Genomic DNA, 15901 nt, shown 5'->3' on the forward strand with positions numbered 1-15901 from the left:
ACACACTGAAACTGTACCTTTTTTGGGCTCTTTCTTTGGAACTTCTTTAAGATTTTGGGAATTGTCTGCTCTCTTTGCAGCTCTGAAAATTCAGACAAAAAAATACACAAAAAATGAATTTACACCACAGAGGAACTTGATGGTATTTTAGGCAGCCAACTGCCAAATTAATTACTTTAAATTAATTAGGCAGCCAAATTAAAACTCTTACCGTTTCCTGGCTCTGCTTGACAAACGCTTTGGTCCAGTATCCTCTATAAAGAGAAACATATATTTAAATGGGTTGTACAATTGATATTTAACATAAAAAATTACAAACCATTTATAAACTAGTAACAGACAGAATACAAATAAGTCCTTACCATCGGTTATAAACTTTGCAAGCTCAACCTCTGCCCCCTGTTGCTTCCTGGCTTTCTTACCAGGCCCTCTCTTCACTTTGTTGGTGGGATCCAACTTCCTGCCCATGACTCCGACTTACACTGAACAGAAAAATGCAATGATGCTTTTAAAATCGTAGCAACTGATGGGGACGAATGCCTGTTTGATGCCCAGAACAACAAAATGTAGAAAAAATTAAACAAATTCTATTATAGTTAGCATCTTAAAGTATTTACCACCTGACACTTGCAAATCCGTGGTTTTAGCCAGTTTTAGATTTGTATATTTTCTTTTTTAATAAAACACATCATTACAAACGGTAACAAACAAACTCTTACAGAGGATGACAACATAGCATAACCTTTGTAGGGGCTGTACAAATAATACATCTTGTAATGATGACCAAAAAACAAGGAATTCTTAAATTAAACATAAAAATTAAAAAGATTAAAAAAAAAATGATACATGGAAACTGAAACAGTAGTTGAGCAGAGATTTGTTGAACGATTATTTGGGTAGTTCACCTGGTTTGCCCAGATTTTAATGAGCTTTAGTATACCTTAAAATTCCATATAAAGCATGAAAAGGAGGATTTGCTACCTCTCCGTTTACAGTGACAATGAATTTACCAAGGAAAAACATAATGTCTGACTGTTAATCACAATTGTCCATGGATGTTACAACATCTGAAGCACAGAAAGGGGGATTTAGAGTTTAAATTGACCAAATTGTATTTAGATCATTTAAATTGAAGTAGCAGCTCCAGATGATTTTGATAAAGAGAAATATTGACAGATAGATCCCAAAAAAGTTCTTAGTACTTGCGTATAGTATAACTATTGAGGTGATATTTGTGCTTTGCAGTCGGTTTCACAAGACTCGATGAGATATAAACAGAACAGTATTTTTGATTGGTTGATGTATTTAATATGATTTATAGACTTAAGCGATTAAGAATAACCCACATTTGCGGTATAAAACAAATGTTTCACCAACATGAACCCTCAACCTGGATGAGCGCACGCTGTTAACGAAAGAAATGTCAAAACTTTAGCAAATACAAACATGACTGCGTTGATTAAATAGATAAAAACATATGGATATACTTACACAACAGATATTTCAACGATAAAACGGGGTTAAACGTGGTGTATGAGGAAAACTTAGCACACGTGAATTTTCTTCGGCACGTTGCAGAAGTACTTCCGTCGCACAAAAATGACGTAACACGAGACACGCGCTTTAAATTTCAATCGTAATCTTTTATAGTTACTATTAAACGCACTTAAAAGCTTTAGTGCTACTTAAAATACTACAAATTATTGTCTGTTATGAGAACAAACTGTTAAGAATTAAATTAAAAGTTTTAGTGACGTACTAATCGTGCGACTAACACAGAAGGCTTTAGCTAGATAGCATGGCCACCTCCGAGGGAAAGAAGCGTGGTCTGGAGCATTTGGACGAATATGAACCCAAACCAGCGAAGTATATGCGCAGCCTTCACGACCGAATGGCAGAAAGGAGACTTATTGTCATTCTGGAGGGCGCCTCGTTAGAAACAGTGAAGGTGAAGCGTCAAAGCCTCGGAAGTTTCATGCCAGCATCTGCCCGACTCATGATCAAATCATTAGTTTTTTTTTTTTGTTTGTTTGTTTGTTTTTTGGGTCCTTTTTAATCGATATTTTGTCACTTCCTATCTTTTCAGGTCGGAAAAACGTTTGAGTTGTTAAACTGCGACCAACACAAAAATATTATTGTCAAAAGTGGGAGGGATCCAGGAAAAGTTCGACCTGATATCACACATCAGGTCAGTACTCTGTCTATGTTGATCAGTTAGCCACAGTCAGAGATGTTGATCCATTTTTATGTATAAAATAATTGAGTTTTACATATTCTGCTTTTTAGTGACTATTTTTATTTCAAGGCATCATAACTGTTATATATATATATATATATATATATATATGATATCATCATTAAAGATCCAACTCATGAAAAGTGTATTTTTACATGTTCTTCTGGCATATTTTCCATTATTGGACACAATTTAAAGAAAAAATGTATTAAAACTGTGTTTCTGAATATTTCTTTATTCAAATTTTGCGTGATAGTTGACATAGCTGTTTTTGTTTTTCTGCATTAAAGAGCTTCAGTCATGATTTGTGTTTTTGATTGCTTCATTGCAGTGTCTGCTCATGCTGATGGACAGTCCATTGAACAGGGCAGGCCTGCTGCAGGTTTACATCCATACAGAGAAAAATTCCTTGATAGAGATCAATCCACAGACTCGCATCCCGAGAACATTCACACGCTTCTGTGGCCTGATGGGTAAAGTTAGAATGATGCAGTTTGTGTAAACTATGCTGTCGTCTTTTTCTAATTTTTTTCCCCATTTTAGTCCAGCTTCTGCACAAACTGAGTGTCAGGGCAGCTGATGGGCCTCAAAAGCTTCTGAAGCTCATCAAGAATCCGGTGTCTGACCACTTGCCTCCTGGCTGCCCCCGCATCGCCACCTCCTTCTCTTCAGGGGAAGCCGTAGGTCCCAGGACGCTGGTGCCCGAGGGACCGGCTGCTGTGGTGATTGGAGCATTCGCACATGGAGCGGTGAGAAAACTAAAATGATTTTAGTAAATCTTACCAATCTGAGTGCCTCACATCCATCAAATCTTTATTGTTTGTGCTTTTTAAACAGGTGAACGTGGACTACACTGAAAAGTCTGTGTCTATAAGTAACTATCCTCTATCTGCTGCACTAACCTGTGCAAAAATATGTAGCGCCTTCGAGGAAGTGTGGGGCGTCCTGTGACAAACGGATTTGGAAAAGACTTCATGTTGGCTAAACAGGACCTGTTGCATATATGGACAATGTTTGAGTGGATGAGAAACACCGGACCAATTGTCCAGTGATGAGAAATGGACTTCTTAAATGTGTACTGCTCTTCTTGTACCGCAGAATGAAAATGTTTAGAAACAAAATAACTTTGTATTTTGGATATAAAGTGGTCAGCCAAAATAAAAAAAATAATTGTCTTTCTTGGAAAAGTGTTTTACAAATAAACTTAACTTACTTATCTTTTAGTCAATTATTACTTGCAGCAAGTGTAGAGGGTACATTCACCCACTATTTTGCATCTTTTATAACATTGTCATTCAACTTTGGAGGGTTTGGATCAATTGTCGTAACTTACTGTATCCATTTTTGGGTCACAGGGTTGCTGGTGTACCCTGTCTGCTGCTGTTGGACATAGACGGGGTATACCCTGGACAAGTAACCAGTTACTTTAGTAGACTGGCAGTTCAGTAGTGAAATAATGCTACCAAAATTACATTAAAATTTAAAACATGTAATTACTTGACACTCTGCAGCCAAAGTAATCTACAGGATAAGAAATATTTCACACAATTACTGTAATGTTACCATTTTAGGATTTTTTTTCTTGTAAGAAAACACACTTAAAAGTGGACATTTGAATAAATAAAGTACTATCAGGAAGCCACATTTTTTCTAAGTTTATTGCCCATTAATGTAAGCTCCTAATAGGGGCTTTATGTTGTTGCAGTTTGTCAATTGTGCTTTAAAGGGGGAATCGCTCCTGAAGACATTTATCGATATAGCTTTCGTTTTCTCAGTGTTTTCTTTGCTTGTGCAGCTTTGATCTTTGCATGTTTTTGCACCTTGATTGCTGTTTTTCTTAGCTTGGAGGCCTGTTTTTGCTCTGGTTTTGGAGTTTTGCCCCTTTGGTTGTTCGATCCAGATGCCCCCGTGTGGGTCTTGCCCTTTGGTTTTTGTGTTTGCCCTCTTGATCGGAGAGTCATTTTTTCCTCCTTGGGCTTTGGAGATTTCACGGGGTTCCTCCTTTTGTCTGTCAATATCTGGTGTAAGAAAAAAATAAATGTCGATTACTGTATGTACACATTTCAGGAAAGCAGCCTTAAAAAAGGGTTTATTACTTTTTTGTTGAGTCTGAGTGATGCACTTCTTGTAGTTCGTACAAATGTCTCCCGTTTTACCAGCCGTATGGTTGTGGCCTTGACCTGCCTGTTGCTTTTTGTGACATCATAGCCTTCGGCAGCAAGTGTTTGCTTGAGCTGTGCCATGGAGATGCTGCCTCTGCGTTTGCACTGGGACACCACACCATGGATGACCTTGGAGACCTCTGGTAAAGCCAGCTTGGTGGAGTCTTTCTTGGTTCCACCCTTAGTCTGTGTTTGAATCTGATGCTTGAAAAGGCGTAATGGAGTCTCTAAAAAATAAAGAGCGTTTCGTTATGAAGTTGTGGTTTAATCTTATGATAATCTTTCTCAAAGTTCTACTGCATACACTTTTTTCCTGATTTTAGCTCTTTGAGACCTAACATAGTCAGTTGTTTTATTTGGCATTATTTTGTTTTTAAAAATTGGCTTATCCATTTCCACTAATACATCCAACTTTCACATTTATTTTGAGCTTGGAAGCTTTTTTAGTTGAAAAACTTGTTAGAAGCAAAAATGTAAACTAGCAAACCATTGCTCTTTTGTGCTGGTTTTCTGAAAAAATATTTTTAAGAATTACCTTTATTATCAAAATGTTTTGCAAGTAAGAATAAAAATCTACTGAAGTTGACAGGTATGACACATTCAATGATGTGGGCAGCCAGTAAACTGAGTCTAACATGTAAATTCAGAGCTAGTATAACTGTTAGTTCTGACAGTTACTTACTGGGCAGCGACTCTTTCCTCCTTCCCTTCGGATCTTCCGGCTCCGGGCTCTGGATGGCTCGTTTCAGGAGCTGTCCCAAACGCCTGGCTCCAGCTTTCCCAAGGCCACTACCAGTTGGGTTCTTTGTGCTTTTCCCTGCCTCTTCCATCAGCTCTGAATGAGTGCTTCAAACAGAATTGTTAGGCACTCACACATCTACAAAAAACAAATATAAAACAACAAATGACAGTTTTAAATGAAAATATTTGAAATTGTTCTTTGTGAAATTTGAAAAAACGACATTCTGTCGCTGTGTGCTTTTAACCCTCGTGCTATTTATCGGGTCCAAATGACCCCACCCCGACATTGATGCGTGATCCCTCCCGTGACAAAGGTGGACAGGATTTTATGTATGCCATGGACACCAGTGAAGATAAAAAATCCTTGAAAAACGTTCAGCGTGCTTGTGGGTTCCAGATGAAACTACTTCTAATTTAAACATGCACAGGGGTTAAAACTGGATTAGAAGTCATTGACGCAAGCACAGCAATTAATTGAGTTAACTAGAAAACAGTGGAAAGTCAAATATTACTTTACTTAAAACAGTCATTTTGAAGGTAAAAAAGAAACATGTAATTTAATAGTATACTGTATATTTCTCCCCACTCGACTTGGCCGTGGTCTGATTCTTTTTAAGTTTGGGTCCTGCAGCTTGCTCTTCCAAAAACTGGACTCTTCTGGGGTGAGAACTCACTCTGTGACCAGTTTGGGGATAAAACCCCCAAAAGTCCAAATTAACAAAGGGACTACTGTTTCCTTCACCTTCCACATTTTGACCAGCTCAGTGGCCATGTGGTGGAGCGTCCCGCCTGAGACTGAATGTGGTGAGTTCGACTGCTGAGTTACCAAAGACTAAAAATGGGACCCAGTGTCTCGCTGCTTGACACTCAGCATTAATGGGTTGGATTGGGGGATTGAACCACTAAATGGAGTGCAGCTGTGTCTGCAGCTCACCACTCCCACAGGGGATGGGTCAAATGCGGAGAACAAATTTTACATATCTAGATGTATGAGAACCATTGAGATTTGAAGTTTTCTCAACTTTTGGTATTTCTCAATCATCTTATGTCCCTTCTATTTTTCCCACTGTATCCAGTGTGTCATGATTACCATCTTGTTTGTCTGTATTTATCATGATCCAGTCACTTTTAGGAGCTTCCATTATCAGTCACTGCTTCTCTATGCAGGTGGGACATACAGTGCAGAGGTTTGTCCTTCTATGACTGTTCCTACTCTTTAGCCTCAGGTGTCTGCTGCCAGAAGTGTTACCAGCACATTATTTTAGAGAAGTATTAGTGGGTCTTTGTTAAAGTGCCTCCATCACCCACTAGTCTTCAACCTCCGTCCTTCTATTAAGTACAGTCTCAGGTTTCTGGTGTTGAGGGTGAAAGTTTCCATGTCTTGGTGTTAGTGGCCTCTATCTCCTCATTTAGTCCATTTATTGTGCCAATGGGGCATCAGTTGACGGACGAGGCATACAATTGGTGTTTGTCTGGTTCTGGCCATTACAATAACTTTTCAGGTCTTGCAGTTGCAGTTGTGTTGGTCAGTCTTACCTGTGGACTCCTTATCCTGATCTCACCAGGATACAAACTTGGGTCTAGCTAAAGATTTGATTATAGTGATACACTCAAACATCCCAAAAGTAGAAGTGACTGTAACAGCTCTAAATTTTCTCTGTTTCGTGGCCATAAAAGCGATTGGAAGACCTAAATTCAGTTACTTTCAGGGACGATTGAACCAGAAACATCACTGTGATTGTCTTTAACATGAGTTGTTAAATAACAGATTTAGATACAAGAAGATAGATAAAGTCAATGAGTGAAACACATAAAATGTAATTGGAGTTTTGACTCCTCACAAGCAACACGGATAAAACTTGAATCCCTGCAAGAATACATTTATAAATGCATGAAGGTTTTTTATTCCCGCTTTCAAACTAGGTAAATCATTTCAACATCACCATGACAACTGAGAATTTTACCCATCCCTGAGAAATAAAAAAAAAAGAAACAAGAGGTTTTTAAATATTTATTTTCCGTTTAAATGAATATTAACCAACTTGTGCAATTGATGCAGTTTGCAGACACACCGTCTCAACATTTCTGAAAAATATAAAAAAATTATCTTCTGGATTCTCTAACTCACTAATATGCTCAGAAAAAAAGAAAGAATCCCTGCTCGTCCTTACAGGAAATCGATCAGCACGGCTGTGGTGAAATATGATCATCTTTGATAGAACATTGCATCGGGGGACACAGATTTGATGTGGCACAGATGACTGCGATCAGGAAGGAAGGATCCAAGGGCATGAATTCCTGATAAGGGTCGCTGTCACAGCTCACCTTAAGAGAACAAAAGGATACGTTTTTAGAAGGAATAAAGATTTAAGATAGAAAAGAAGGAGAAAATTACCTGAGAAAAAGATGTAAGAAACAGGTGAGTGTGAGATAACCCTAGGAGGGAGGTGTCCTCAGAATGGCGGATCCGATGATAAGTCTGAAAGAAGTAACTGACTAAATATTGGTAGAAAAAGGAGGATTTTGAACAGACTGTAAAAAAAAGTTGAAGAATGGCTCCCCACATTCAGTGCCACCTCCAGGGCAGAGTACTGCACCCACAGCTCCTGCTGCTGTGCTGCTGAGAGGGTCGACGCACCACTTCTGCCGGCTTTCTCCGTCGTTCTGAGGTAGTGATCCCCCACACATTCTGCTACGGTCTTAACAGTGTTGCTGGAAGAGGGAACTTCAACAAAACAGATTCTGTTAGAATGATCCATACAAATATTTGCTCCAAAATCACCTTAACATTATTTCAGATCATAAAAAAATCAAATGCAAGTGAATTCCAGTGCAACCTTTATTTCTACATTATAAATATAAATATTTTATCTGAGGTGTTATGGTAAAATTCAAGGGTTTTGACTGTTCATTTTTCTTGTCTGCAAACAAGATAATCCAAGAATCCAGTTTTATGGATTAGTTGTAAAATTTAAAGCAGATTTGTCATAATTTGGTGGAACATGATGAGCTGTCAAAGCAACAGTTCACATGGACATATAAAAGACTTTAATGGCTGCAGAAACTAAGAGACTTCCATTAGGAGACGCACTGAAGACAAGAAAAAAAAAGGAATTTTACTTCAAACATGTGAAAATGTCAAAAATGTCTGGTCTTTGCTTCTAGTATTATGAAAAATAGACAGTGGAAGTCAAACTTTAATTGACTATCATTATATTTCATGGATTCAGTTGCATGAACGCAATTTTGTATATTTATGATTAGGAGCAATTTTAATGACAAGAAGATGGCATTATTTTATTTTATTTTCATTTGTCAGTGCATGAACATTTCTGATTTATTTTCAATTTATTAATTATTTTTTTAAACAGATTTGAAATATCTAAGCATTTTTACTTTTACTGCATTTTCTTTTGGTTTTTTTGCTGCTAAAATCAACCATTAATCAATCAATCAGTTGTTCAAAAATAGTCGAATTTTATAAATATATGAATATAATAAATGTTGTAAAGTGGGTATTTATGTGTACTTCAAATTTCCCGTAGTTTGTATTTATGCTCAATTAATTAAACTCTGAGTTCATTATGAACTAGAGATGTGGCACAAAGATTTTCTCATTAAAAAGGGTCAGAGCAGTTTTACTTTTTTTGTTTTATTATTATTTTATAATATGTTTTTGAGTATTTTGTTTGCTGCAGTCAAAAGCAGTGAAACATTGAAACTACTCACATGTTTTGTTGTCATTCTTAATTAATTATTGATCTGAGGTTTTGCATGTTTTCCCAATACCACAACATAAATTTCAGCTTTTTTATCAATTTCCCAATTATTCTCGATATTAAGATTCAAGATCAACTTTATTTATCCCCGCAGGGAAATTCAATAAATGGGAGTCTTTACATTGCTGCTTAAACTATGAAGCCACCGGGGGGCCAAAGTCTGGGTCTCCCTGTGCTGGTCCCCAGCCCGGATAAAATACAGGGTTTTTTCAGAAAGGACATCTAATGAAAAATCAGTGAAAGCTCACTGTGGCGACCCCTGAGGGAATGTGTCAAAAGGTGAACATTAAATGTGAGTGCCGTCAAAGTAAAGCTAAAAAATCTGCCTAAAATATGTCTAAGGAAATGTTTTGTCATTGGGATCTAATAATCACAAAGCACTCTGATGGTCACATCTCCAGACTTCATTCTCAACTTTCATAACATTAGTCACATGGTTTTTATTTGTCTTTTTACTCACTTTCAGGCAATAATAAATGAAAGATGTCTTTGGTGAGCAGGAAACCAGCAGCCCCGTAATTATATGCTCTAGAAAAGTGTAAATAAAGAAAATGAATGGCATAGACAACAGCTGAAAATATTCCTTTTTTATGGTGACTTACTTTGGATAGGTGGGATGAAAAAGAGGAGGAATGAACATTCCCATTGGAAAAAGGACTTCATTACCCAGAAGGAAAGGGGTGAGAGAGAGGCTGAAAGAAAACCCAAAAACATAAATCCAAACCACAATCTAGTATCAATTCACTTCAAGTTGCAGAGCAGGTCCTTACACGTCGACAGGCTCAGATGGAGAAATCAGGAGTTTACTGCGTCTCTTCTGCCACAGTGACAGTAGCTGGATGTAGTTGGAGAAGAAGTTTTTAGAACTGATGTTCACCTGAAAGCAAACAGGATCCAAAATGAGGGGTGGTTCTAAAGCTGTGGCCTTAAATAACACAGCCGAGATAAATCACAGACTGATCAGATCATGACAGCTGTACCTGAGAAAAAAGCAGGTCAAGCTCGTTTTCTCCAGAGGTTCTGTTGGGAGTCCACACTCTTGGAACCAGGGAATTGACCTAAAGAACCCAAAAATGAATTACAGCTTGAACATTGAGGCATCAATACAAAGATCATTTGTGTTTTCACCCTACTTTTTCTGTGATGAGCTGATAATAGTTCTGCTCTGTCACACTGAGATGATGCAGTTTGGATTTAAACACCAAAAATAGATCTTCAATCATTTTTTCCGCCTGTTGAACGATGAAAATCTTTAGTGAACGTCAACATAAAACTATTATCGTCATGATTTCTTTTATCACCTCTCGGTGGGCTGTCACAATTTGGAGAAGGTGTGTTAAAACAGAGTCAAATCCTCTTTCAGTAGACAGCATGCAGTGTTTCCAACGAGGACTGTCCTGATTCATCAAAAATACACAATAATTAAAGAACAAACAAACAAAAATACGTTTAAAACTTTGCAGTCTTCTTTTGTTGTTCTTGTTAACCTCGTTGTCGTATCCCAGAGCCTCAGAAAAAGCCTTTGTTGTCTCTGAAAACCTTGAGTCCATGGCGGGCATGAGGGTGTGTAGCAGGTTCAGAAGCATGTAGGTGTGAAGGGGACCACTAAGTGGAGCCAGATGACAGGAGAGGATTAAACAGGAATACTCTTGGACATCTGATGCTTTTAAGATAAAATATGGTACCTATTGCTAAGTTCATGCTTGTTCTGCCATTTGTTAATGATCTGAGACATGTGGACGATGTAGGGTAGATTGTGGAGGACGACATGATCGTCCTTGCTCAGGGACAGAGGGTGGAAAACGGCCTGCAGGCAGCCCAACCAGTCAATGGCTGGAGCCTGTCTCTGAGAGAAGATAGAATAAACGCGGTCACATCATGTGCAAACACATCTACTAGCAATAGAGTATTTTAAAGGAAAGATGTTCGCCTTCACCTGTAGGTCTTCGATGGACATGCGCTGATGGAGTTGTCCTTTCAGCAGGCGATACTGTAGAGGCGAAGCTGCCACAGCCAGCTCAGATGACAAAGAAATGAACATGTAAACATGAATCCTGCTCGTGGTCTCAGGAGATCCCAGTAGGGTCAGGTACTTCTGACACAAAGTCAAGAATGGACGTAGAGTCTTGACACAAACACACACAATGTTAGTTTTACCAGATGGTGTATTTGTACCATATTTGTGGAATCAGCAGAGATCATCAACCTCAGCTTTAGCTCCGGATTTTTCTATCTTGCTGTTCCATTCGATTGGGATCATCAGGTCTGGCTGATCAATCTGTATGTAAGAAGACACTGCAGTTACGGCAAAAACTTTTCCTCGTTTGAAGGGGTTTACGAGGGGTTTCTAATCCATACTGGCCTGGATGTATCTTCTTTTGGTCGTCCCACTGGTGGATTCGTTCAGGTCTTTACCCACATTGAGGTTGAAGAAAGGAAAAGTGGCGTAGTCCCTCATTAGCAAAGCCAGCGTAGAGTTAAAATCAGTCTTATTCCAAATTCCTGATACGGGCCATCCTCCAAGCTGTATTCGATCAGATCAAAAACAAACTAAGTGTTCTGAAATATTTATTATTTTTCAATTATTTCCAAATTTGTGATTTTCTCCTCATTTTTGATCTATTACTTTAAGTTTGTGACTACACAAATACTGGAGCATCCATCCCCATCCGCAGCCTAGAACAGTTTGTGAAGGGAAAGGGATTCTCATACCTTCTGGATGAGGGTGAGGAACGGCTCCTCTCCTGCACTTTCTATAGAACTTGTGTCCAAGCAGGACCGGTAGAAGTCCATGGTTTTCTGAACAGCTGAACTATATGAATTCTCCTTGGTCTCTGAGAAAAATACAAAGAACACACATTTGATGTGATAATTTCTCGTTGGATAAGAAGCTTTAAGCTACTGTCGTGGTGTAAACCTACAATATAACATAGGCATTAATCTGTGCATTGTTTTTGTGAATTCATTTATTAGTTTTTCTCAACTTGTTGATACAAAACCTTTTCTTACCATAATTTTTTTTCATTCATTTAGTTAATTAAATCATGAAGAATTTGTAACGACTAAATGCTAACTACCTATTCCTGCCCCATAAGATCATTTTCTCCCAATAACACATTTTTTTCTTAATTTTGGCCCTGAGAGGGTTAAACTCAACACTTTATTTTGGCGACTTCCTGTTTGCAACTCACAGTGTGTAACAAAAACCCCTTGTTTGAAGTTACCTAGTAACAATGTTTGGAAGTACATATTTATTCCACAAGCTTTTTGACTTTTATAAAAGCTGGAGAATTTTATTTGTTCCTTATCCTATTTTTGTTATACAAATCTGTGAATCGTAGCCTTAATGTTTTCAGAACGACACCCCACATGTACTCATCTTTTATTTCTAAGCCTATCATTATAGTGATTCATCAAAAAGCAGATTTATTTCATTCAATCAGTTCAAAAAGGAAAAAACATCTAGATTTATCACACAAACAGGATTGAACGTCAGTGATTTAACTTAAAAAATTGTGTTTTTAATATGTTTTTGTGGTATTTTTCTCATGATGGTGGAAATATATCGAGCAAATTAAGCTTAAAATTTAATTAAATTATTGTAAATCAGGAGAAGAAAAGGGGTTTGAAAAAGAGGTAAAAAAAAAAAAAAAAACGCTGGGAAGGCCGCAAGCTCTTTGCTCTTAGCAAAAAGGGAGGGGGAAAGGGGCGGGATTGCTCCATCCACAATCATAGGCAAATTTCTAATGAACTTCTGTAGAAACTGTGTCCTTGAAAGCAACACTTGTTTTTCTTTTTTAGGCTACAAAGGCATTTAAAAAGATCAAAAGATGATTGGAAACTATAATTTCAGTGTCTTAAAACAGTTTAAATATTTAGAAAAAGTTCTATTCCAGATCCCCACTGTGTATCACTCTTATTTTAAACCACCTGCAATCGTCCTTGCTGGTTTTCAGAATAGTCTTAATGAAACACTTAGTGCACATTTGGAAAATATATCAACATCAACAGTATGAGTCTCACCTAATATCTCTTTCAGATATTCCAGCAACAGAGTTTTTCGGCTCTGCAGTCTTTCTTCGTTCAGTCCTCTGACTTTCTTCTCCCCTTTGGGCCTCTGTGACTTTTCCTTCAGGTTTTGTGGATGTCCAGGTATTCCCTGACCTCTATGTCTCCCCAGATTTGTCAGCAATAATCGATCTGATCCACATTTAGATAAAAAATGATCACATGTCTGAGTGAAGGGATCGGTCGCGGTGGACAGACGAGCTGCTGCCCTCTGACAAGCTTGAGAAAGGCAGGGCGTCACTATTGGGAAAAAAGAATACACTAGTTAGATCAAATGGTGAAAAATATCCGCTCATGTTGATGACCTGCTTTTAAGACGTACCGGGGGGCATATGGGTTCTTCTCTCAGCATAGAAAATGTGATGTATGTAGAATATCAGCCCCAAAACGGCAATAGAGAAAGAGAGTCCCAAAAGCAGAAGAAGCAGTCTTTTCTGTTTTACACACACGGACTCTGCCTGCTGCTCAGCGTTTGTCTCAGAAAGTTCTTGTTGTTGCAGCTCAGACTGGAGCTGGCTTTGCTGCTGGAGCTGCTGGGGATCCTGGGAGGTGAGTGGCAGCTGAAACAGAGCTGGGGGCTGAAGCACCTTCTCAGAGTCCGGCTGTGATGACAGAACTGGGAGCTGAGGCTGTGTTGGTGCAAAAGAACAAAAATGTAGGTGGTTGAACTGTATTACAGTAACACATTTTCTGTTCAGTTTAGAGGTATCAATTTAGATGATAACTGCATTTTAGGTCATTCCTGCCTGTCATCTGTTTATTTTTAATCAATAATAAACTAATAAAACCAGTTAGAGCTGCTAGTTTGTAAAAAGCAATATTGTTTTTATTCAAACTATCACCAATAATCATTTGTGAGACAGCAATAAACCACTGCAGCATCCAGCAAGTTTTATTGTATTTTTATTTATCATTGCAGTCATTTTTGCATTAACGCTGTGTTAATGATGATGATGACTATGATTTTTAGAAAGTTAAGTCAGAAGCATTTCTTATGATTCTGCAAAGCTGTCGCAAAGTCTCACAGCAGCATTTTGTTGGAACATATGGATTATTCTCTTTTTTTTTGGCCATTCCTTCATATATTGGTTCCATATTTGGAGTATATGCTCTGCTGCCTGCCTACATACTGTAAATGCAAAACACAACCCCATCAACGTCTGTGCATGGCAGTGAGCATGAGGTGCTTCTGCTGAACAGCTATTTCACATTGAGATTGGCTGTTCTGGTGTAGTAACTCCATTTCCAGCCGACATGAAGGGGAAAAAAGGTTGTTCTGCAGTCATGTGATTCGAAAAGACCAGTTTCCCCCCCCAAAAAGCCAAACTAATTTAGTTCTCCCCATATTAATGAAACCACATAGCTTTTTTTTTTTCTTAGGTTTCTTAAAATCTGAGTTGAATTGTCTAATTTTTAAATTTGTATGAAAAGGAAACATGTTCTTGCCCCTTCTGTGAGGACATCTGCCCTGGAGGATTGCAGTTAGACACCTGAGCTATTCATCATCAAAGTAATGGAAAACATTAAAATTTGACTTTGGTGTTTTTAGGTAGTTTCCATCACATAAATATCTCAAACCAGCAAATGGACGAAGCATCTATTTTTAGAAAGGTCTGCACACCTGCTTGTTTATTAAAGATGATCACACCTGGTTGTACCAGATAATACAAACAGCAGCTCATCAATATGAAATTTATAGTTTTGCAAATATAAATAAATATATATACTTATATTATTTATTTATATTTAGAAATAACATTTCGCACAAGATTGTTTGATTTTTTTTCCAAGTTTGTCAGGATTTGCTACATACAGTATATCAGCATCAAAATGGACTATCAATTAGAAAATCACACATTTCTTTGTTATTTTTTGCACTTTTTTCTTGTATTATTTATTTATTCGCTTTGTCATTTTGAGGATCAATTCCTCATTATTGCTATTTTTACAGCGGTAAAATCCTACATGATCACTCCTTTTTTTAAAACTTTTTTTAATAACCCAAAAGTAAAAGGTGAAAGCTGCCGTCACATTCATAGTGCACTCAAGAAATAAATGATGCCATTGTAATCTTTTTTCCCCCCTTTTTTCACAAGATACAAAAAAATTCTCAGATTATAAGGTTGTAGTTTGAAGCTGGATCATAAATATATATACTGGGTAATTTTTTAAGATTTTAAGGAAAAAAAAGTTAATTTATGCATAAAACAAGTACAATTAAAGTAACTTTAAAAACATGACTTATTTCCAAGATTAAACACATATTTTTTTTTTACTTTCTCACTGCAAGAACAATTCAAAGAAAAAAAAATGCAATGAAAAACATCTCAACCAATTCAACTGTTTGATAACTTACCATAAGCTCTATTGACGTTTCACTCATTCTTGCCCTGTTGTTGAAATGAAGATCCAGCTCACACGTGAACCCGCTCTCGATGTGTCTGCGTCAAACAGCTGTCATCTGGGGGCTGCATCTTTTTTTCGTCACTCACTTCTCATCTGACACTGATAAAAACAACTTTGGAGGGTTAGTCCTATTTTCGCTTTGGGATCCCAGACCTAGTCAAAGCTGTAGGCCTGCTGTCCACAGATAGAGGATTGGTGAGCCACGCAGAATAGAATTACTAAAGTCTATCCACCTTGTTGAAGAGGGGGTGAACGCTTTGCGTTTGCTTTACATTGCATTTAGTGGGGCATGCCTTCTTCCAGGAAAGCATCTCCGCTGAGATGCACAGGCGCACTCACACACATCTGCCATTGTGATTATCAGCGCAACACATGGCTGCTAACAACTGATAGAGTGTCATGCAGGTCACAGTCTGACAGTGTAGCACATCATTGAGAGAAAACACATTATGCATGTGACAAAAACTGAAAATGTGCAAAAGTTTCACACATACAAACACATATTTGGG

At 37.8% G+C, this 15901-nt stretch overlaps 4 protein-coding genes across 5 annotated transcripts in view; 1 reads left to right on the forward strand and 3 right to left on the reverse strand.

Moving 5' to 3' along the window:
- nop2 (NOP2 nucleolar protein homolog (yeast)) overlaps window positions 1–1772 on the reverse strand; it is a 7885-nt gene extending 6113 nt beyond the window's left edge. Inside the window, exons 1-4 of the mRNA XM_036215898.1 lie at window positions 1492–1772; window positions 363–482; window positions 212–254; window positions 7–82 (exon numbers count right to left, since the gene is read on the reverse strand). Coding sequence (XP_036071791.1) covers window positions 7–82; window positions 212–254; window positions 363–468 — 225 coding nt within the window. The 5' untranslated portion in view covers window positions 469–482; window positions 1492–1772. The remainder of the gene's footprint in view (window positions 1–6; window positions 83–211; window positions 255–362; window positions 483–1491) is intronic.
- On the forward strand, window positions 1766–3453 carry emg1 (EMG1 N1-specific pseudouridine methyltransferase). The gene is made up of 5 exons (XM_024267890.1): window positions 1766–1948; window positions 2087–2188; window positions 2568–2709; window positions 2780–2985; window positions 3074–3453. Exons 1-5 carry the CDS (start codon window positions 1799–1801, stop codon window positions 3185–3187), a joined length of 714 nt encoding a protein of 237 aa, XP_024123658.1. The 5' UTR covers window positions 1766–1798; the 3' UTR covers window positions 3188–3453.
- Window positions 3454–3875: 422 nt separating this feature from the next.
- Window positions 3876–5294, reverse strand: LOC112143717 (histone H1). The gene is made up of 3 exons (XM_024267892.2): window positions 5081–5294; window positions 4333–4625; window positions 3876–4254 (listed from the first exon to the last, which is right to left on the reverse strand). Exons 1-3 carry the CDS (start codon window positions 5226–5228, stop codon window positions 3985–3987), a joined length of 711 nt encoding a protein of 236 aa, XP_024123660.1. The 5' UTR covers window positions 5229–5294; the 3' UTR covers window positions 3876–3984.
- Window positions 5295–7019: 1725 nt separating this feature from the next.
- Window positions 7020–15881, reverse strand: kel (Kell metallo-endopeptidase (Kell blood group)). Of its 2 annotated transcripts, XM_024267771.2 has the most exons (19): window positions 15343–15881; window positions 13309–13615; window positions 12942–13226; window positions 11631–11752; window positions 11281–11442; window positions 11125–11196; window positions 10855–11043; window positions 10604–10764; window positions 10406–10523; window positions 10220–10315; window positions 10052–10150; window positions 9899–9976; window positions 9689–9795; window positions 9521–9610; window positions 9379–9446; window positions 7704–7864; window positions 7535–7618; window positions 7311–7464; window positions 7020–7224 (listed from the first exon to the last, which is right to left on the reverse strand). In XM_024267771.2, exons 1-18 carry the CDS (start codon window positions 15367–15369, stop codon window positions 7321–7323), a joined length of 2370 nt encoding a protein of 789 aa, XP_024123539.1. In that variant the 5' UTR covers window positions 15370–15881; the 3' UTR covers window positions 7020–7224; window positions 7311–7320. The 2 variants fall into 2 exon arrangements, with proteins under 2 accessions (XP_024123539.1, XP_024123538.1); XM_024267770.2 differs by having other exon boundaries at window positions 7138–7464.
- Window positions 15882–15901: the final 20 nt, after the last annotated feature.

This window comes from Oryzias melastigma, linkage group LG16 (assembly GCF_002922805.2).
Source record: "Oryzias melastigma strain HK-1 linkage group LG16, ASM292280v2, whole genome shotgun sequence".
Classification (NCBI taxonomy): Eukaryota; Metazoa; Chordata; class Actinopteri; order Beloniformes; family Adrianichthyidae; genus Oryzias; species Oryzias melastigma.